Genomic DNA, 23,085 nt, shown 5'->3' on the forward strand with positions numbered 1-23,085 from the left:
TCTAAGAGGTTGATAATTCTATTTTATCAAAATTAACATTTATATATATATATAAAGATACACTATAAAAGTTTGAAAACGATTTTAAAAATGAAATCCAGAAAATAGTCAAGGGGGTGGGGGGGGGGGGAATAGGGGAGGTGGTAAAGTGCTAAAGGATGAAATAACAAATTAATGAAATAAAAGAGACAAAATACATTATTAATTCCTTGTGTTTCACAGCATAAAATCCTTTGTGATGTGAAATTAATTGGAAACAAGCTAAGTGCATCTCCCCTACAATCTGATTACTGGAACACATGTTGCTTTTTGGAGCCAGCATAAATTAAACATACATTATGCAAGAGCTAAATCTGCCTATTGCGCGTAGGCCTATTTCTTTAGTCTTTAGGCCTGAATTAACTTATCCAGACCATAATCACCTCTCGATGCCATTGCTAGTCTGTGATATTTATAGTGGATTGGGATACATTTTTTGAAAACCAATTAAATCTAAAAATGGATAGTCAAGACTTTGTTTTTTATCGTATCGACTTTAGTAATGGTGATCGTGGCTAGCCTAATCTCAAAAGCTCATATCTCGGTTCAGAGTGGAGCAATTTGACTAAAATTTACGCTATCTAGTTTTCAACTATAATGGCGAGAACTGTCAACACTTTATCTAATCTCCTATAATGCACATTTAAGTTATGATGTAAACTGGCACTGTAACACTGTGACCCAGTTGCAACTTGCATCACACCATGACAGTAATTCTGTGGGAAATATAGAGATGAGAATCATGAGATAAGTGTATTTCATTAGTAATGAATAGATGGGACAAATTCAATATGTCATGATGCAGTCATTGCTATAATGCATTAGAAAAAAGAAGTACCCACAGTTATGTTGAAGTATTCAAAGTATCAAGCCTTAGCATGCTTGATTTATGGATGCAACCCCCGACCTCTTGACTTGATGATTGAAAAATCATGGAGGGGATTGAAACCGACTGAAATGTGGTATGGTCTCATCAGTTCCACTCGGATTCGTTCAGGACTCCTCAGATCAAATCTACATTCACTGCATTGTTTGTTGTAGGGGGACCCCCTCATGTGGAGAGTCCTCAGGCCAGTGCCCCACTGTCGATCCAGAACTGATCTCAGTATAAGTATAGACGGCAGTAAATTGACAAAATCTGTTCTTTTGGGTCATCTCCCGCGCACCCCCCCCCCTTTCTTGGATCTGCGCTTAAAAGTTAGCTGGAGCACTAGGGAAAGAAATTAAATTAAGAGAAACTTAGTGCAGACAAGAAAAAAGAAAAGTGCTTATTAATGTATATTATTATTACACACAACACATAGCATGCTTACCAAACAGTTGACGACTGCTTTTAGCCGATTTATTCCGTGATGATAAATGCTAGAAACATGGCAATAAGTTAGTGAGATTGATATAAAACTAAACTACCGATAAAAAGATACTAAAGAAAGTGACTATACTAGTATATCTCTAGCATGTTATAATATAGTATAATATAGATGACTTGCTATAATGCACATTATAAATCATATACAGATGTGATATCATCCTTTCATGTTGTCCTACCATTATTTCAATTAATGCTACTAGCAACATGTCTGGCTTGTATAAATTGCCATATGTTTGGCCTAATACAGTCTGGTTGGAGTTGCCATAAATCTCAAAATTTATTCCAAAAATCCCATTGACAATTCTGTTCCAAATTCAAAATGTAAATAGGTAAATAACTCTCCAATTTCAATATATTCATTTTCACTATCTATTTTTGAAGTATTATAGCAAGAACTGTCAGTTCTTTATCTAAATCTATATAAATAAAATAAAAGATGTCTGTGTGTATGTGTATATGTATGTTTGCCCGTCACGCTTCGTTGCCACATTCCACCCCCACATATGAGGTATCAAATTAACCAGCATGACCCCACAAATGTTTTAGGCCTTCTAATTTGGACCCTGAGTGAATTGGACCTGGACCCTGGCGAATAACGTTTCATTTCCCCCCTCCCCCTAAAAAAAAAAAAAAAAAAATTTTGGAACCTAGCTGTGTATTTTTATGCAACTTTGAAATTGATCAACTGCGACCTCTGATTTCAATAATGCATTTGTATGCAACATCATATATCACACTAAATCCGCAGATGGTTCTTAAATTTAAGTACCATTTATATTATTATTTTCCTATACAAACAAAATTATAATTGTGTACATATAGATTTTCAATAAACAATATCCCTGAATATGTCAATATATTGTCCAGTTAACAGCCTGTTTATAGAAAACAACAGCTTTCCTATTATATACGTAATCCCATAGGCGTACGAGCTGGGGGGGCTGGAGGGGGGGGCGGCCGCCCCTGCATTTTGGGCACCAAACGCTGGGAAAATTTGGGCACACAATTGTATTTTGTAAAAGTTGTATAAAAAAGGGATATTGTGTTCTTGAATGTGTCCAATTTAACAGCGAATTTATTATTATTATGTAACATACTAAGAACCAAACTACATTTTTTGGGCACCAACCACCACCGCCCCCTGAGTCAAAAATTTCCCCGTACGCCTATGCGTAATCCTAATCAATATCATAATGAAAAGTCACCTCAATTATTCTTGAAATGAAAGCAAACAATTCACCTTTAATTTTTAGAAGTCTTTCTCACTTCCGTTTTTATTTCTTGGTAAATATTGGCCTGGTTATGAAACGTGATATTAATCGTATCGTAGCAACTAAATCGCAACACGTACATGCATCATATTGTGACAGCAGTGGCATACCCAGCATTAATGTAGCTGTTCATGGATTCAAGATGTACCGGTTAATAAAAAGCTGAAAATTTAGTCCATTTTCATGTCAGATATATTTCATAATTCACATGAAAAATATAAGACTGGCCTGTATGTAAATTAGAACAGATGATCCATGGTAATTGATATGGTAAGAGATAACTCTCTTAAGGTCTGACTGAGACAATAATTTATATAGTTTAGATGAGATATCATGCTTGCAACATGGTGTTACTATCTAGAAGTGATATAAACATGAATATGACTATTGTATATCAAATAAGAGTTAATGGCATATAACTTATCTTTTTATAAATATAATTATGCTCCAAGAAACATGCAGTACCGGCTTTATAAAAAGATAAGTTATGTGGGATATGAATGGATGAACTATCATATCCCACATCTTACATTTATCTTAAAGTAGGACTTTTCTAATGACCAAGAATAATAGATAAAGATTGCTGGAGTGGTTACCCACTCACTCCCTCAAATTAGGGAGAGAGAAAGAAATTGGGCTTAACATCCACACGGCATAACTAGGTCATTCCAGGACTAACATATGGTTGAATTTTATTTCAATAATTCGATTATAAATGTGGCAAGGTCTTTAGCTGTTGGAAGAAAACAGAGGACCCAGGGTAAACCCACAAGGTTTGACAGGTGACCCAACTCGTCGTCACATACAAGTGTGGGATCTCAAAACCGTACGACTTGTGATCTAATGAGTATGCGTTAGACAATTCAGCAATACAATCACCTTCTTAAATTTGAAATGATATATCATTCATGACAGATATTTTTCCTGGTAGTATGATCATGTTTGTCAATCAATGGTTATGTATTTAGGATTGTGACTGCCTAGCAAATACATATTTTGTTAATATACAAAATCATTTCCATGATATTGATATATGCTTAATACTTCTATTGATGCATCAATAGGTCAACAAAGTAAAATAAAACAGGTCAAATCCCCCGCATTAACCAACTTACTGAATATTTGATCTCAATTCAATCATTTATTTGAAAATCTTACAATATGTAAATGTTTCCCCGAGATAAAAATATAAACACAAGTAAATATTTGTATTTGAGTAAAATGTGAAATATTAAAACTTGATTTAACACAGCTGTGTAAATATGATTTATTATCAAACCCTTTACCACACAAGTGGGAATTTTTTTTTATTGATAAATGTATTACATGTATATAATGTAACAAATAACTTGAATAGCTTAAATGGTTCTATTTCAGAAATGTACCTCTACCAGATCCTGTGGTCGCAGAGACTTGAAATTGTCAGGGGGATATTCAGGGGGACTAGCCATGACCTCACATCAAATTTTAGTCGATCCGATGAATAACTTTACATTTTACCGACCTTTTAGCTTCTACCGAGTACTTTTATCCAATTGATGCCATTTTGTTTGTTGACTATTTAGACTTGAATACCAAGCCGCTGCAGTTCATAATAGTAATTTTCTCATATTTTAATTTTTGCGCTAAGCCATCATTTTCTACAAATGACTATTTGGTGTGAATATTGCCGTAACCATGACTTTGACCCTGACTTCAAATTTCCCATCGAACTTGCGCACAGTGCGCTTATTTGTGCTATGCCCCCATTTCTTGCTGTATTATCGAGGTTAATATCCGTGATGAAAGCAGAGAAGATGCCCTTTAGAAAAGATGATTGAGTCAAAGTCGTGGATCAAGGTCATATTACAGAAAACTGAAATGAAACTTTTCAATTTCAGTTTTTGGACATTTGACCTTGACGTACAAGACGATTTAACACAAACCAGGTCATTTCGGGACTAACATATGGTTCAATTTTATTTCAATGAATCGCTTGAGCATAGAGGTCTTTAGCAGTGGGAGGAAACCGGAGGACCCACAGAAAACCCAACAACGTTGAACAGACGACCCTACTCCTTGTCACGTACAAGTAGGGAATCGAAACCACACCACTTGACTAATGAGAGACCTTATGATTCAACGCCAAAACCCCCAATATGTCTGAGAGAAAAAGATAGTGGTGTGAAGTCAATAAATACCAATGTAAACTTTAAATGGCTATAAACCAAGACATGAGGACATGCTAATGAGGACGGGCATATGCCATACAGTGTGCATAAACTAATTAGACAGAATTTATCAATAAATGGGAATAATTTTTAGATCAAAAAATTTTCAAATAAAAGTCCTTTTGATTGCATATGACGACTTTGATCTATTAGTTTCATATGTTTTCATAACAGTTATTTGTTGCTTAGTCAACAATATCAAGGTTACAGTGTAACTGAACTGAGAACTGAATTTGAGAAAGTTTTTAGCAATTAGAAGCAGCAAATATCTATATCACTAAATTTCATCCACTAACTAGAGCTATCTAATAATTCTAACAGGCATGATGTTTCATAGAATCTAATAAACGTGAAATAATTTATAGTTTTTAAATTACCTCTCTTGACTCTTGATGTGAATTAGATGGTTTGTTGTATGTCTTTTTGTCTTGACTACTATTACTAGAAGCACTTGGTTCACGCTGTAGTTTTAAAATACTTAAAGATTCCTGCTCTGTTTCCATATCCCCTACTCTCTCTTTAGATCGGTTATTTTTTAAATATTTAATTGATGTTGCCATTTTATTTTCGCTGGGTTGTCTATCCATCATTAATGGACGTGTTTTCAGCATTTTTTCTTGTAGCACTGATATTTCTCTTCTTTCTTTAGAAATTTTTTTCTCTGTCTGTTTATAAAGAAATAAAATGAAATGAGGTTTAACATCCTACTGTTCTGTTCTGACTGGGCTAATGAAGATGGGCATACGCCTTACAGTGTGCTATGAGGGAAATTTTGCCTGGACAGTGGCACTACAGTCTATTTATATATCGAATTCCAACTGTCAAAGGTTCTTTTACGAGCATGACAGGAACTTGTCTTACTCACTGAGCCACAGTGGACCTGTTAATAAAGAAATAAACAAAAATATGTCCTTGAAGTTTGATTGGGAAAACTAGAAATTTAGAATAGATTTTGAATTTTGAAGTATAAAAAGTTAACATACAAATAACAACGTTTAATGTTCACCCACCACTAACTAGAGTGGGACTAACATGATATATTTTTACCCAGAGAAAACCCACAAGGCTTGGCTGGCGACCAAAACTTACTATATCATCTTTTATTTCTCTTTTTAATACTTCTATTTCATCATTAGTTTCTTTTATCATCTTTTGTATATAGCTAGACCTAAAAATACAAAATATCAACAAATCATTTTCTTGTCTAGAAATCTTAATATTCCATTCTCAAAAATCTGCTGCAATCTTAAATTAATTTTCTCACACAAAATGGACAAATGAAATGATAATTAGTTATTTTTAATTTCTCGGGTTGTAAAAAAAAAATGCCAGATATGACCTTTTTACTCCCCACCAAGGATATGCTCCCTTTTTAACTAGGGGCCCCATGCAAGCTTAACCTGGCCCTGGAAAGATTGAGCTTTAGTTAAATTTCTATGGTAAATATTATGAAATCTTGTGAAGCACCAATCAGGAATATATATCATCAAAATAATTACCCATTAGATAAAGTATGTCTTTGAATGTTATTACTAACAACAGTAGGTTTAGGTAACGATGATTTGGAACTTTTTAAATCATGGATACTTTTAACAGCTTCATTTATTTCTTCACTAGAATGAACAGTTGGTATTTTACTAGGTGTGTGTCTGCCGATCGCAGTAGTTGTGATGGGAGTTGATTTTATACTTCGGCCAGATTTTGCAACTGTAAGAGGTTGGGATGTCCTTATGCCATCGTCTTCTTCATTATCATCAGAATGCATACCTATATCAAATACATATATACTACGTCAATTTATTTTGAAAAATCAAATAAATTCTAAAACAGAGAGAGAGAAATGGGTTTTTTAATGTCCATTCAACACAAACTAGGTCATTTTGGGACTAACGCATGGTTCAATTTTACTTAAGTTGCTTGCTCATATGGGTCTTTCCACAAGGTTGTAAAGGCGAACGAACGGGGAGTCGAAACCAAACCACTTGACTCAATGACAGACCTAGTGGTGATCTAACATGCTAAACCATTCGGCCACCCAACACACCCTCTACAACAAAACAACTTTATTTTTATCTTGCCACGAATTATAGTTAACAGAGAAAGAGAAGATACAGGGGGGGGGGGGGGGTTCTAGAGCATATCTCATGGGCCACTCGAGATATCTACTAGTATATCAAACTTTGTTCTCAAACACGGTGTTGCACCTTTGGCAATTGGAAAGTTTTGGGTTTATAATTTTTTGCATTTTTCATGGAATAAATTTGTTGCAGATTGTGGCAAGCAATTATTATTCAGACACATATGAGTAGTTCTGTATTTTGCTATTTATAAATCTTATTCTTCATTTCTAGTATCTAGTAACCTACAATATTGTCATGGTTGAATCTCTAAAAGAAATATCAGTCTAAATACGGTTCAATTTCGTTCAGTCTTTAAAAAGATATTATGCACAGAAAAGTCCTCTGCCCAACAATAAAAACAGGATATGGTCAAAACAAGCCAGTGCCACCTGTTTTTTGCTAAAAAAATTTGATGGGTCTCTTTATATTCTGATAGAGTCCAAGCTGTATAAGTATCTACAGTTAATATTTTGGTTTCGTTTCTCAGTTAAACGTGAAATAAACAAGGAGTACATTATAGTGTGGATTAAACTATAAAAAATTAGATAATGTCTGAAAATTACAAAGGATTTAATAGTCAATAGAAAATACCCATAAATGTGAAGTCAATTTAAGTCTTCGCTTGGCGTATTACCAATTTGAAGTCGCCAAAATAAACCTAAATGGGTGTGCATTTGGGCATGGATTTTTTTATTACTCTGAAAGCCTAGGATCAAGAATTTTGTTCATATGTTAATTTACTGACCAAAGAACCTAATTCTGCGTGATTGATTGAATCTTAAATGTTAGGTTAGTTTTCTTAAGATCAGTTAAGTCTTTATTTATGGCAAAACCTGTGACTTCTTATTGATTCTTAGATAATAAAATCATGGGCAAACTATGTGGTAAACAGCTTCACACAATAAACGATATTGGTTTCTAATTTGCAGAAGAATGTTTTTGTACATAAAGTTCAATGAGCCATTTTTTAAATGCTAATGGTATGGATATTAGTATTAAAGGTGTAAAATGTAGACTAATGATTGAGAAATGATATCGACCTCTCAAAAAATTCTAGTTTCCTGGTTCAAATGTTACACTTGATTAAAGACTGTATTTACTGATGTCATCACTGCTACCACATATGCCAATATGACATCTCCAAGCTTAAAAAGCGATAGTTGCCTTTTTGTAAGTCATATGTTTAGAATATTTTAATAATTTAAAATTAAACCTTAAACCACATGGAATTTATACAAGTCCTGCCTTCAAGAATAATCCTATAATTCTTATTTCCAGTTGAGGAATTGCAAATATACCATTTTCAAGTTGAAACATCAATGTTGAGCTTTGACAATTCTTTGGAACATATAAAGCAAGGGAGTTAGGAATGCTAATTTTCCTATGGTTGTATAATATTGATTTGACAACATATTCGCAAGAAATAGAAATAAGTATGTTTTGACTTTCTTAGAAAATATGCAACTATTGCTTTAATATAATTGATCAAATATATTATTCGAAATTATCTGCTGTTACCGTAATTGTATATGGATTTTTATCAATTGGCTACCATCTGTACCACATGGATTATGTACAAAAATACTTGTACTAAAAAACTACAAACCTTATTACCAATAGGCCTCGAAACCATGTAATGTTTAGTTATATTAACTTTAAATCTAACATTATAAAACTAGAATTAGAAACCAAGTAATGTTTAGTTATATTAACTTTAAATCTAACATTATAAAACTAGAATTAGAAACCAAGTAATGTTTAGTTATATTAACTTTAAATCTAACATTATAAAACTAGAATGAGAAACCAAGTAATGTTTAGTTATAATAATTTCAAATCTAACAAACCAAGTAACATAATAAAATGAGTAACCAGGTGATCTTGGGTTATATTCACTTCAAATCTAACATAATAAAACTAGAACCCAGGTAATCTTTAGTTATATTCACTTCAAATCTTACATAATAAAACTAGAAACCCAAGTAATCTTTAGTTATATTCACTTCAAATTAACATAATAAAACTAGAACCCAGGTAATCTTTAGTTATATTCACTTCAAATCTTACATAATAAAACTAGAAACCAGGTAATCTTTAGTTATACTCACTTCAAATCTTACAAAATAAAACTAGAAACCAGGTACTCTTTAGTTATATTCACTTCCAATTAACATAATAAAAATTGTAAGTGTTTCCAAAGTTTATGTTTGTTTGTCCATTTTGGTCAGTTATTGCATAATTTATTGGCTCATTTTTTTCAGCAATAACTAAAAGTACATGAAATTATAAAGTTGTATTTGTACGAAATCCATGATACAGTGTTTTTGTCAACAATTTATAAATCTCACCCATTCTGCTTTTTCTACCATTCTTATCTCTTGAGTTAGACTGATTATCATCATCTGTAAGGTAAAACAAAAACATACAAAACATGTAAAACATGTAAGCAGGAAACCACAGAGAGGGGGAAATGAAGTTTAACATTCATTCAACAAAAACTAGATCATTTTGGGACTAACATGGTTTAATTATATTTCAATAATTTGCATGCACGTAGGGATCTTTTGCAGTGGGAGGTTGTCAGATGACTCTACGCTGTGAATAGAAATCACACTAACTGAACAATAACCCACCCCACCTATTAATTTTTATGTTTGTCATTAATGAACTGATTTAGATTGTAAAATTAATTAGATATAAGAGGTGAAACAAGATTTTAATCACAGAAATCAACAGCATTTAGTAGTCCCGTTAAGATTATATTATACTGTGCACAATGCTGGTAGTATCCAATCACACATCATAACCCTATAATGAAATGCTGTTCTGCTCCGACTGAGGTAATGAAGGCGGTCATATGCTAAACAGTATAGTACAGTGTATAGACGGTATAGCACGATAAATACGTTCATCACTTAATTAATTACCTAATCGATCCCGCCTATTAACATTGATAATTGGGTTGAGTGGTAGTTATACACATCATCTGTACTCTGTAGACTATATAAATTTTGGAATTTTGAATATTATTCACCATATCTTGATGACGTTTGGAAAATAGCATTGAACATGTTTGGAATATACTATGAGGGAAATTTTGCCCAGTCACAGGCACTACGGCCTACTCTTATATCAAATTCCAAATGACAAGGAATCTTTAATGTGCATGCCAATGTGTACATGGGACCTCGGTTTTTCGTCCCATCTGAACAAGTATACTTTCTCACTTGCCAGGCACTCGGTCCTGCACCCTCTCTATATATACAACAAAGATGTCTACATCAGATGTAAGTACGTGAGGAAGACAAGGTCGTTCACATCACTTAAGATTAACAATATCCATGTTATGTTGGGACCAGAAAGTAGGACATTAAACCCCATTTCATTTATTCTGGGACATAATTCAATAATATGAACGCTCACTGGGCTATCTAGCAGTTGGAGAAAACTAACAAGGCTAGTTGAGTGATCCTCCCCTTCATAACAGACAATCGTGGGAGTATTTTGTTACAAACCTTCAGCTGTAACTAAAAGTTGATCATTATGAGTATTGGTCTGTTGATTTTCACCACCACCATCAACATGATGAGTATCAACATTTGTACTCGATGTAACTTGTGATCGTGGATATAACTGCTTTCCTACAAAATAGTCAATCATTCTTTCAAAGACAAATAATATTAATAGTAAGTGCACGAAGACTGCACCGTACACAAACATTTACACAAGATAAACCTATGGACAAGACACAATACAAAGACATCACAAACTACAAATGCACTTGTATAGATCCGGGAGTTAGCCATACGTGTCCACTGCACGCAGTAGTGATACTGTTGTGATACAGATTTGATTGAAAATGAAAAACAAATTATCAATAAGGGCAGCAACTCAAGAAAAAAGAACCAGCAGTTGCCAGGCAAGATACAACCACATTTTCCAAGAGATGGATAGAGAACAGGCTAAAAAAACAAAACATGATTATTCGTACAATCACAGGCCATAATCCCAAAAATTATGGTTTGAAATGCACGTATATCGAAATGGACCGAGTTCTTTGGGATATAAAGATACATTTTAAGTTTCATCAAATTCTGAGAAAGATTGTGATATCTAGAGGGTCCACAACCTTTGTATTACATATTTTTACCCAATTTGCGTACAAGTAGCGGCCATTTTGTCAGGCAGTTTCATTTTTATTTTCCTGAAATTCGAACTCAACCTTTATTATGGTGGAATGGTGATATATTTAAACATTTTTTAAAATTGGATAAAAATTTGGACATCTAGAGGATCCACATGCTAAAAATGTGACTTTTTGTACAATCAGGGGCCATAATCCAGGAAGTTATGGTCTGATATGTGCGAATATCCAAAGGAACTGAGATCTTTAGGACACAAACAAGTAGTTTAAGTTTCATCAAAATCAGACAAAAATTGTGATCTCTAGTGGGTCCACAAACTTGGTATTACATACTTTTACACAATTTGTGTTCAAGGAGCTGCCATTTTGTCAGACAGTTTCGATCCGATTTTTACGAAATTCAAACTCAATCATCATCAGGGTGTAAGGCCATAATCTAGGAACTTACAGTCTGATATGCACAAATATTCAAGATCTTTGGAATATAAACACATGTTTTAAGTTTCATCAAAATCGGATGGTCCACAGTCCACACCCTTGATATTACATATTTTGTCTGGCAGTTTCGATCGTTTTTCACAAAATTCGAACTCAACCATTGTGACCTCTATAGGGACCACACCCTAAAAATGTGATTTTTCATTCAAATATTGCCATAATCCAGGAACTTACGGTCTGATATGCGCGAATATCGAAAGTAACCGAGATATCTCAAGTTTCATCAAAATCAGAACAAAATTGAGACCTCTAAAGTGTCCACAAGCTAAAAACGCCATAATCCATGAAGCTATGATCCAATACATGCCAATATAAAAAGGAATTGATATTTTCGTCAAAATTGGATAAAAATTGTGACCTGTAGAGTGTCCATAAACAAATTGGGGACAGACATCCGGACAGATGGGGGCGACGACTATATATGTCCACATAAAAATTGTGGGCGTTTAAAAAGGGGAATATTTCCCAAACGTTGTATCATATTATTACTAGTTTGAGTCATTATCGGCCATGTGCTACATGAATTATAAATATACAATTAACAATTTTAGTAAAATGTAGTAAAATGTCAAGTAAAATTAAATGGCCTATGTAGTACTCAAAAAATTGGTATCAAAACATAAGCATGTGAAAGAATTCAAGTGTATAAATCACAAAGTTAGGGCATAAGTCACAAATACTCAATTCCATAAACAGAGAAAACCTAATACTGAATATATTAAACATACATTATGCAAGAGCTACATCTGCCTATTGGAGGTCTTTCTTTAGGCCTGAAATGTTTTCTAAATTATTAATTAGAAATTAATTTACTTATCCAGGCCATAATCAATTCTCCGATATTAAATAGAAATGAAATGAAATGGGGTTTAACGTCCTACTGTTCTGCTCCGAACTGGCCTAATGAAGACGAGCAAAGGCCATACAGTGTGCTATGAGGGAAATTTTACCTGGACAGCGGCACTACGGACTACTCTTATATCAAATTCCAACTGTCAAGGGATCTTTTATGTGCACGCCAATGTGTACACGGGACCTCGGTTTTTAGTACCATGCGAACGACTAGAGAGCTGTCCTTGTCAGACCCTCCGTCCTGCATCACTGACAAGGGAGAACCACGCCAGAGATATTAAATAGATTAGAACAGTTCAGCCATATTTTGATTGAAGGTAAAAATGGAGGAGCAAGACTTAGCTTTGAATAACCAGTACGCTGGTTGAAATTATTGCACACGTCTTGTCAAACCTTCAAAGGCTAATATCTTCGCTCACAATAGAGTAATTTGAATGAAATTTTTAAGTTATTCATTTTACATTATCTATTTTCGAACTATTATAGCAAGAATGGCTAGCTCTTTATCTAAATCTTACATAAAGTATCTTTAAATAGAAACAAACTAAACATTTACACAAACCAAACATTTACCCATTAAAAACAACCAAAAATGTACAAACTAAACATTTACACAATAAATACAATCAAACTAAACATTTATTCATTAATACATCAAACTAAACATTTACACATTAATAAAATCAAACTAAACATTTAACCATTAAAAATGTACACTAACTAAACACTTTACACATTAAATACAATCAAACTAAACATTTATTCATTAATACAATCAAACTAAACATTTACACATTAATACAATGAAACTAAACATTTACACATTAATACAATCAAACTAAACATTTACACAGTAATACAATTAAACGAAATAATTACACAAACTAAATATTTAGGATAAATACAAACAAACTAAACATTTAGATATTAAATACAAACAAGACATTAAATACAAACAAACTGAGCATTCACACAAACTAAACATTTAGGATAAATACAAACAAACTAAACATTTAGATATTAAATACAAACTAAACATTTAGACATTAAATACAAACAAACTAAACATTTAGACATTAAATACAAACAAACTAAACATTTAGACATGAAATACAAAGAACCTAAACATTTACATATTACAATCAATCAAATTAAATATAATTCTTACCTCTTTTATAATCTGCTGACCTTTCTTGGTTTTCATCAAATGGATTTGGATGCTGTTTTAAAGTTTTACCTTTATCATTCTGAAAAATTTAAAATATATGCATCTACATGTATTCTTTTCATTAACATGCAGACCTAATGAAAAGAGAAAGGTTGCACTTAGATAAAGAACTATGAAGTTCAAAATGAAGGGTATGTAGTCCAAAGCCATGAGCACCATTCAAATTAAAAATGTACATAAAAATTATTTACCAATGCTGTATTACGTTGATGTGAATCTTGACGTTGTTGAGATGATGATATATCGAATAAATGACGCGGAAATTCTTTACGCGATCTCACATCTTCTGAATTCTGATCTGAAAACACATGGAGTCAATACTAAAATTTCCTTTATCTAGAATTAATATGTCCCCCATCCCATCTGAAAATACATTTAGTCAACACTGAAATTACTGTTATTATCTGAAAATACATTTAGTCAACACTGAAATTCATGTTATTATTTAAAGTAGAATGTGACAGCCTCCTCCCCTCCCCTGAACTCTGACAGATTTGGTACCATAACAAGATATGCTTGATGTAAATAGTATTTTTTATCATGTTTTAGTATTTAATGCAAAGAGTTCAAGCATGGACCTTCCAAACTGCCTTGCTCTGAGTATATAAAAACTGGCGTTTTTTTTATCTAATCACATATATAGTTAAATAACTAACGAAACTATCCTGATTAACAATTCGCTCAGACAACACAGCTTTTGATATATTTGAATTATATAATTACATATAGGCAATACCATAAAATAAGCTACATATAAACTTTTACCAATAAGCACCCATATAAAGCAAGATATACAATATGAATATATGATACTTTTATGCTAATTACTTAAACATTAAAAGCTTTACATGGCAGCAATTACAATTATACTTATAGGGGATGGTTGGTGGGATGTTTAATTCCAAGTCACAACAACAAATTAAATTGTTCTTCTCAATTATTTTCATCCATCTTTGAATAAAACTTTTTGATTTAAAAAAAAAAGGACACACATAAAAAATAAAAAAAAGTCTACTATAATATTATGAATTAAGACTACATGTATTATGATGTATATTACTACTATCTAGTTTACTACATTACTATACTGTTCTGCTCTGACTGGGCTAATGAAGACGGCCATATGCCATACAATTTGCTATTAGGGAAATTTTGCCCGGGCAGCGGCACTATGGCCTACTCTTATATCGAATTCCAACTGCCAAGGGATTTTTTAGGTGCACGCCATGTATACATAGGACCTCCGTTTTTCATTCCATCTGAATGGCTAGTCAGCTGTCCTTGTCAGCCCCTCTGTCCTGCTCCACTGAGAATCTTGATGAACTTTCTCGGCCAATGCAGGGGGCGAAAACGCGACCTCCAGATTAGCGAACCAGTGTTTTACCCACTTAGCCACTGTGACTCCCTACTATATTATGAAATATGACTACATGCAAATGTATAATAATTACTTACTATATGCAGTTTACTATGAAATATATGTATAATAATTATTTACTATACTGTTTACTATATTATGAACTAAGACTATAACATGTATAATAATTATTTAAAGAATACTACACATTTAGTAAAGCTACAGTTTAGAAGGTTTTTTTTTTAATCAATTCTCAAGAAACAATGGGGGACAGAATGGGGTTGAATATCACAAAATGCCTGTGTATCCATCTACTGGAATTCCAAATGCCAAGGTATAATTTATTTGCTCTAATAATTAGTAAATGTTTTATATTTCACTTTGAAAGTATTACTAATGACAAGTGGGAACCAGTTTTTAAAAAATCTTGATTGTTCTTCACAGATTAACACAGGATTTGAACCTAGACAATTGCACATCTACCATGGACTGTCACATATAAACCCCCATGTTAACTCCTTGTGTCGGAGGAAAAGTTAATCACTACTATTTGAGATTTTTGTGAATGCTAAAAGAATACAGAAATATATTTAAAGTATAGATTTCTACATTAAAAAAGATTTTTAATTTCAAAAACAATAGACTCTATATTATCTACATTCTATGACAACGAGTTTATAAAATCTACATTTAAAGCTACCAGTCTTCCCAACACCAATCAGAAGTGAAGCATATGTGCTAAATAATGTTAGTGATCATATAAAATATGAAATATTCTTTATTATTCTTACGCTGGGTGGGATCTGGTCTCGCTGACAATTTCCAGATTTTAAAGTAGGAATTTCCTAAAAACATGCATAAAATAACATAATGTGATTCACAGCAAATTAATTGTAACTCAAATATTCAATCACAATAAAATTAGTAAGCATTCTTCATAAACTCAAACAAAATATTAAAGAAAGAAAACATTAGTTCCATCGGCCAAGTATGTACAGCTCATAGTTTTATTTTTCATATTATCCTAAAAAAAAATCAGGATTGAAAATAGTAACTTGTAAAGAAAATATCACATAAAAAAAATAAAACACAAAAAGCTATAGGACTAAATTAAATGCTACAATGTATAACATGTTTCTATGTATCATTGTTTATTAATTATTAGATATGAGGATGAACAATATAAATATCAATCATAATGAAGATTTCCACAATTGAAATATACATGTATGTATATAATTGATATTAGAGCAACACCTGTCCGATGAATGAGAAAAATACGCTTTTCTAACAAAAATAATAAGATGCAAATTAAGATACTCTTTGAATTGTTCTGTATCATATTCTTAACGACTTTAAATTGTACAAGATCTTCAAAATAAATACTCTTCAAACCAAATAAATTAGTAAATGAAAAGCAGAAGTTTAAATCATTTGTTCATTTTCCCACCTGCCAATGACATCTTAATGAATCGCAATTTTTAAAAAAAAATTTAATTTAAAAAATACCAGCTATATCAAATAGATCAAGCTGAGTGAACTGGTTAACATAACTGCAACTCTCACCGACTTCTACAGTGGTACCAGATGTTCAATAAAGAGTTAGGTGGACATCTTATACTATCTTTACAATAGGTCAAATGTTTATTTTTATAAAGGTTACGATAATCTATCAAATTTACATAAAAACAATATATGTCAGATATTGATACATATATACTTTAAAACAAGAATTAATTATGGATTTTAAAAAAAAAATTGTGTATGTGTTTTAAATAATTGAACTGATATTCTGAGGTTCACTTAGTACATATATTTTGTCCAATGTTTTATTCATATCTTCAATGAGCGTTTATCATATAAATCCAAAACATTCATAATCTTGCCAAGGACGTCTACCATTATATGGTCATCCCACAGGCATTAATGACAAAAAAGACATGATTTTTCATCCAGTAATTTCATTTATTGATGAATGCTGTGTCAAAATAAACCTAGTACAACACTTTTTTTTCCTGCTATGGCATCTATAAAACGAGAGTAAAGCTTTAATGTAGTATAGGTGATACGTAGTTGTCTTCACTTCAACTACATCAAAATGAAAAGAAATGGTGTATAACATCCTACTGTTATGCAATGACTGGGCTAATGAAGACAGGTATATGCCTACTCCTAAATTGAATTCCAACTGTCAAGGGATCTTTCATGTGAATGCCAATGTGTACACAGGACCTGGTCTTTTTTTCCCCATCCAAACAACTATACATTGTCCATTGCCAGGCCCTCCTGCACCACTGACAAGAGGAAACCGTGACTGAAAATTGCTATGAACATTCTCGGACAACATCCAGGTTAGCAACCAATATCTTACTCACTGAGCCACCTTGTTGGCTTCTTTTAGACATCCAGATCAACTCTCGTTTTCAATTTCATCACCTTAAAACGGCCGTGTATTTATCATTGTAATTTGTAAAATAATTTGATGTCAGTTTCCCATTCCTTATCCTGACAAATCAAATTCATTTATTGACTATTTGTCTTTTTTCAGCCATTATTTAAATCACATAAAATTCTCACATATAAAAGAATGCCAAATTTTTTCTTACACATTTATACTTTTTTTACGCACAATGTATATAAATTTTAATTTTTATGTCATTTCATAGCAATTGTCTGTTTTCACTATTTGGTGAGTCTGCAGCATGGAGTTCTATATAGTAACTATATATACAGCTCTTTGAAACACTGGCTGAAATCATTTTGCATTATGCCAGATTAGCAATGTTCAAAATATAATGTTTCAATATTTTTTCATTTTAAATGTACGTACTGTAAAAAAATGAAGATTGATCTTATTTTCGTAGTCTCTAGTCAAGAGAGATTTTTTTTATTGTTACAAACATATTGTTGAGATAAAATTTCATAAACAGCTCTAGATAATCTATCTATTAAAAGGATCATTAAGTAAAAGATATATTTAGCAATAGAATTAGAAGTGAATTTCAATTGGTAATTTGTTCCATAATAATGTGTTTGCACATAAAATGACCCATAACCATATGATAATAAGAGCAATGTACATGTATTGAGGATTGCAAATTTCTTATGGGTTTGTCATATTCAAAAAACACATATAAATAGGGTAGGGCTTAATTATTCAAGCACTTAAAGACAAGTTAAAGTACTTAATATTGTATTCAAAATGCTTTTGGCAGTTAGTGTGCCTGAAATTAATCTTGATGCAATGTTTTAAACCTTTTAAAGTCACTTCAGAGTTTAAGTGAAGTTTCTGTGAGAAAAGAGTTACAGTTATCAAGCACTGGAGATATGATTTTTTTTAAAAAACGGTTATTACTGACATGGGCTTCCATTAATAGCTTACAATCAAATATTGTGCTGATACTACAAATTGATTTCGTTTTTGTGATATCCAAGAAATGCATACTGAAATTGAATAGTGGTTATTAACTTTTGATATTAAGTTTTAGCATTGTTCACTTTAAGAAATGTTTGTCACTCCAGCATATAATATCTGCCATATCTGTTGATTAATTTTGAGCTTGAGGGGTGTTACCTTGTCAATAACTCTAAAATTCATTTTGCTAATTTATACAATAAGTGGCATGTATCCACCCCAGATTTCTCCTATGACTGTGAAATAAATTTTATGTCACCAGTTAGACAATATTTGGATCAATTTAAATCAAACTGGATTCAAACTTCAAAACTTTCACTACAGATGGCTAAAAAATGGGATTTAGTCCTGAAGAGTCCCCATTCTCTTTGTTTACATTTATACGAGTATTGAAATGAATGTGGTTAACTTTTTGATTGCTTTATTTTCATGAAAAAAATGGAAAACACTGTCACTTTACAATTCATTTCACAAATGTTAGTTAGTACATATCTAGTGTTAGTACTTCTCTCTCTATGTGTTCTGTGCTAGTCTACTCTCTTATAATAAATAATACCTCTAACGCCTGTTGGTAGTTTCAGATTACTTAACACTGGTCGAAACTCCGCATCTGTAGCTTTTTTACTTCTACTAGGTACTTTACTTCCGCGTAATTGCCCTGTACCCTCACAATAAACTATAATCAGACAGATGGCCATACAAACATATATCTCTAACTACTACTTCATGTTATCCATCAATGCACGTATGTACATTAAAATAAATTAAATTCTTAATCGATTCATAATTTACTTTAAATTTCCATCCACAATTTAGTTAAATGTCTACTACTAAAATTTAATTTCAAAATATCTATAATAAAGTGCTTGTGTAGAATGTTTGATTTCTTTTTCCATCACTACAACAACCCGTAGGTGTAAAATTTTCATAATCCATCATTTAATCTAAATCTTATTACACAATTTACTATGACTACTATTAAAATTTAATTTACTTAGATTCTTCAATATAAAATATCTTTTATAAAGTGCTGGTGTACAATATGACTGTTTATTTTTTATCACTACAACTAGTACAACTAAGTGTAAGAATTGTGTTGAATGTGTAATTTGTTAATATTTGATATTAAGGCAGTATTAATTTTCTTATGAAGCCCTCTGCTATGTTAGGTGCTGGGAAATTTTACATAAGAAGAGTTTTTTTAAGTCTGTCCCTTCAAATATCTCAATAAAATCCCATCTATGCATTTCAAATAATAGAGAAAAGTAAAAAATAAAGAGTAATTATCTATTTTCATTTGCCTCTTCTTGAACCTGGAATATTAAGCCCCTCTTTGTAAAGGCTCTTCTCCCGAGAAACTGATTTTGTTGTAGAAAGCTGTTACTGCCGTTTTTCATGATAAAACCTTTATATCTAATATTCATAATAACATTAACACTTCTAAATGTCATTTAAGGATATCACTTTATATTTAAGTTTAGAGATCAAATTAATCTAGCTAATCTGGACATTAATGTTATCTATATCTAATATTTTTAAGATCCAATATTTACTTCTCTACAATCAGCTACAGTAATCTTACTACTGGTAACCCTATTTCTAGTACTACCATGGTAAGAACTAATGTTCAGATAAAAAAAACTACACTTCAATTAGATACTATACAGATAATTGGTGATTTAAATTCAAGACGCAGAGACTTGTAACATTTACCATAAATGGAATAAAAAAACTGAGAACCATTACCAGGAAAGATGACAACAAAACCCATTTTAGTCACATAGTTTTGACACCAATATAAGCTTCAAGCAGATTTATGAATAAAGATGAGAAAGATTAAGAAATGAATGTCACAAAATACATTGTACAAACATAATGGCTAAGGGGATGATAAATGAGCCTTTTTTGATATACTTTACAAGGATATCCCATGCTCATTTAGTTACATTTAGTACGAGGTAAAGTCTGTGGCAATCTAACTTACAAGATTTCATTCTAATTCATTTTAAATAAATTGAAAAAGAGAGGGAGAGAGAAATGGGGTTTAACGTCCACTCGACACAAACTATGTCATTTTGAGACTAACACATGGTTCAATTTTATTTCTATAATTCGCTTGCACGTAGGGGTCTTTAGCAGTGGGAGGAAACCAGAGGACCCGGAGAAAACCCACGAGGTTGGACAGGTGACCCTACTCCTTGTCATGTACAACCGGAGATTCGAAAATAAATTGAAGCTACATGCCTTTTATTATGCACATGGCAGAGAATCGTCCATTAATGATTTTATATCATATCTCAAAATCAATATTTATTCAACCTTTGGTATAGACTCTATGAATTTATGCACTAATAAAGGGAATTCAATGATTTTTAGTCATGATTACCTGATCAATCTAAAAGGAGTATTAATATTTCAGTTTATTGGTTGATACAAACAAACAAAATACAAACTACACACAATAGTTAAATCATAAATCAAACTGAATAACGGTAAATAATACAATTGTCAACATCAACAAACCAAATACCACAGTTAAAGCTACAGCAAACAGAAAACATGCGGCAATAGTAGTAGTGTAATTTGTGTTGATATTACTGTACCTCCATATGTGTGAAGCTGATGTGCAACGTAATGAGCAGCAAAAGTTTGTTCGTGATGTGGACATAAGCCATCCAAACTAAATGGGAGATTTGGAACGGATCCATCAGAACCTGAGTATCGGAAGTGCGGAACTGTCAATAGGAAAAATGTGATTTAGAATAAAAAAAAAAGAAATTGACTAAACCTAAATAGATAAACAATTATGAACATAAATTATGTGCAATGTGAAAAATAATGAGAAGAAATGTAATAAATAATTCCTGTGATAAAATGTAATATTATATCATGTTAAAATTATATATAAAACTTATTCTTTTAGCACATTTAGGCCTAATTCTCCAACTAATCTCTGCTTAGACAAAATAAAACTAAATTACTAAACAAAATAAAACTAAAATGTTAAAATCAAACTAAATATTTTTAAGAGGTTTTCTTCATACAAATTATATGTTTGATAATATAACCTGCAATTAATAAGCTTATTTAAAATTAAACTCTACATATTTCTATTGTCATATTCCTGATGTTTTCAAGTCCTAAGTAGATACTAGCTTTAATCTAACCAGAAAACATTTTAAAAGCAAAATAGTATAAATATATTCCAAATGATTTTATGAGTTTTCGCTAGTATAGATACCTTTCTCTGGATCTAATCTAACAAAGACTGAACCAATAATACATTATTATTAAAGATTCAAATTTCCTTGGACATAATCAAATTCAACAATTAAATAATCTTCTTCCAAAATGATTAGAGCTGATTCGTAACATTAGACCAAAAAAGATCATTTATGGGCTTTGTTGTGAGTCCTTATTTCTGTCTGTTTCCAATATTTTCAAATAACTCAGTCTAATACAAATTATACAAGTTTTATTATAGATACATTTCTTTATAAGGAGAATTTAGAATTGTGTCGGTTGTCATTGATCGACTCCAGATCAATCTACCAATCAAAATTCATTGATTAATCTGATATTTTAATTTTATTTTCTATCTAATCAATGTCATGCTAGAATTAGGGGTTTCACCCCAAATCGCTTACAAGGATGAACAAAGATATTTCTGTCTATAATACCCCCACCAGTTGTCTATCAAACACTAACCTGGATCATTGAGTAAAGGAATTCCATTCTTTAAATAAGCTACAGTCAAAGCTTCTAAATAATCATTCTGAAATCATATGAAAAACACAAAATAATTCTAATAATTTTACAAATAAGATTTGTCCCAATATCCTTTAATAATGGAATAGTGTATGCATGCAGGAAAACTCTACAAAAATATCTCACCCTTTTGGCTTTATCTTCTTTTTCTAGAACGCTGGTTTTTTCTTCTGTTGATTGAGGTTGTTTATGTGTCATTGTATATTTCAGCGTCTGGATAGGTATTGCCTTAAAAAAGCAAAACAATTATAAATTATTTGTCTATTAAATGGCTGGATTATTTTCAATTTATTACTCAATGCTAGGGTGCAGATCAATCCTTTGAATTAATGGTTAGGATCTGAAATACCCCAAAATATACAATACTTTTGACTTGGATTTCAGTTGGTGAAGCTCCTTCTGTCAGTCCTCAGAGCCGAATAAGCAAAGTCAATAAAAAACAGGTATTTCTTTCAAATTAAACTATCCATCCTTTCCTTATATTCAAGTAAAACAGAATATATTTCATTTGAAGTGTTCTTACAGAACACACCAATCTATCTCATACAAATTAAAAACATTTTACTTTAAACATACATTATGCAAGAGCTAAATCTGCCAATTGCAGGTCTTTCTTTAGGCCTGAAATGTTATCTAAATTATTAATTAGACATTATAATTAACTTATCCAGACCATAATCAACTCTCGATGGCATCGCTAGCCTGTGATATTTACCGGATTCGAACCCAGTCTGCTGCTTCTGATTAAATCAAAAATGGATAATCGAGACTATGTTTTTTTATCATACTTCAGTAACGATGATCGAGGCTA

General features: G+C 31.9%; 1 protein-coding gene across 1 annotated transcript in view; it reads right to left on the reverse strand.

Annotated features, from left to right (window-relative positions):
* Positions 1–23,085, reverse strand: part of LOC126823462 (cytosolic carboxypeptidase 2) — a 55,059-nt gene that overhangs the window by 3,160 nt on the left and 28,814 nt on the right. Inside the window, exons 23-35 of the mRNA XM_056101829.1 lie at positions 22,401–22,502; positions 22,215–22,281; positions 21,748–21,774; positions 21,110–21,241; positions 15,883–15,936; positions 13,926–14,032; positions 13,675–13,753; positions 10,528–10,653; positions 9,361–9,414; positions 6,392–6,659; positions 5,982–6,060; positions 5,270–5,557; positions 1,353–1,401 (exon numbers count right to left, since the gene is read on the reverse strand). Of these exons, the coding sequence (XP_055957804.1) occupies positions 1,353–1,401; positions 5,270–5,557; positions 5,982–6,060; positions 6,392–6,659; positions 9,361–9,414; positions 10,528–10,653; positions 13,675–13,753; positions 13,926–14,032; positions 15,883–15,936; positions 21,110–21,241; positions 21,748–21,774; positions 22,215–22,281; positions 22,401–22,502 (1,432 nt within the window). The remainder of the gene's footprint in view (positions 1–1,352; positions 1,402–5,269; positions 5,558–5,981; positions 6,061–6,391; positions 6,660–9,360; positions 9,415–10,527; positions 10,654–13,674; positions 13,754–13,925; positions 14,033–15,882; positions 15,937–21,109; positions 21,242–21,747; positions 21,775–22,214; positions 22,282–22,400; positions 22,503–23,085) is intronic.

This window comes from Patella vulgata, chromosome 6, assembly GCF_932274485.2.
Source record: "Patella vulgata chromosome 6, xgPatVulg1.2, whole genome shotgun sequence".
Taxonomy (NCBI): Eukaryota; Metazoa; Mollusca; class Gastropoda; family Patellidae; genus Patella; species Patella vulgata.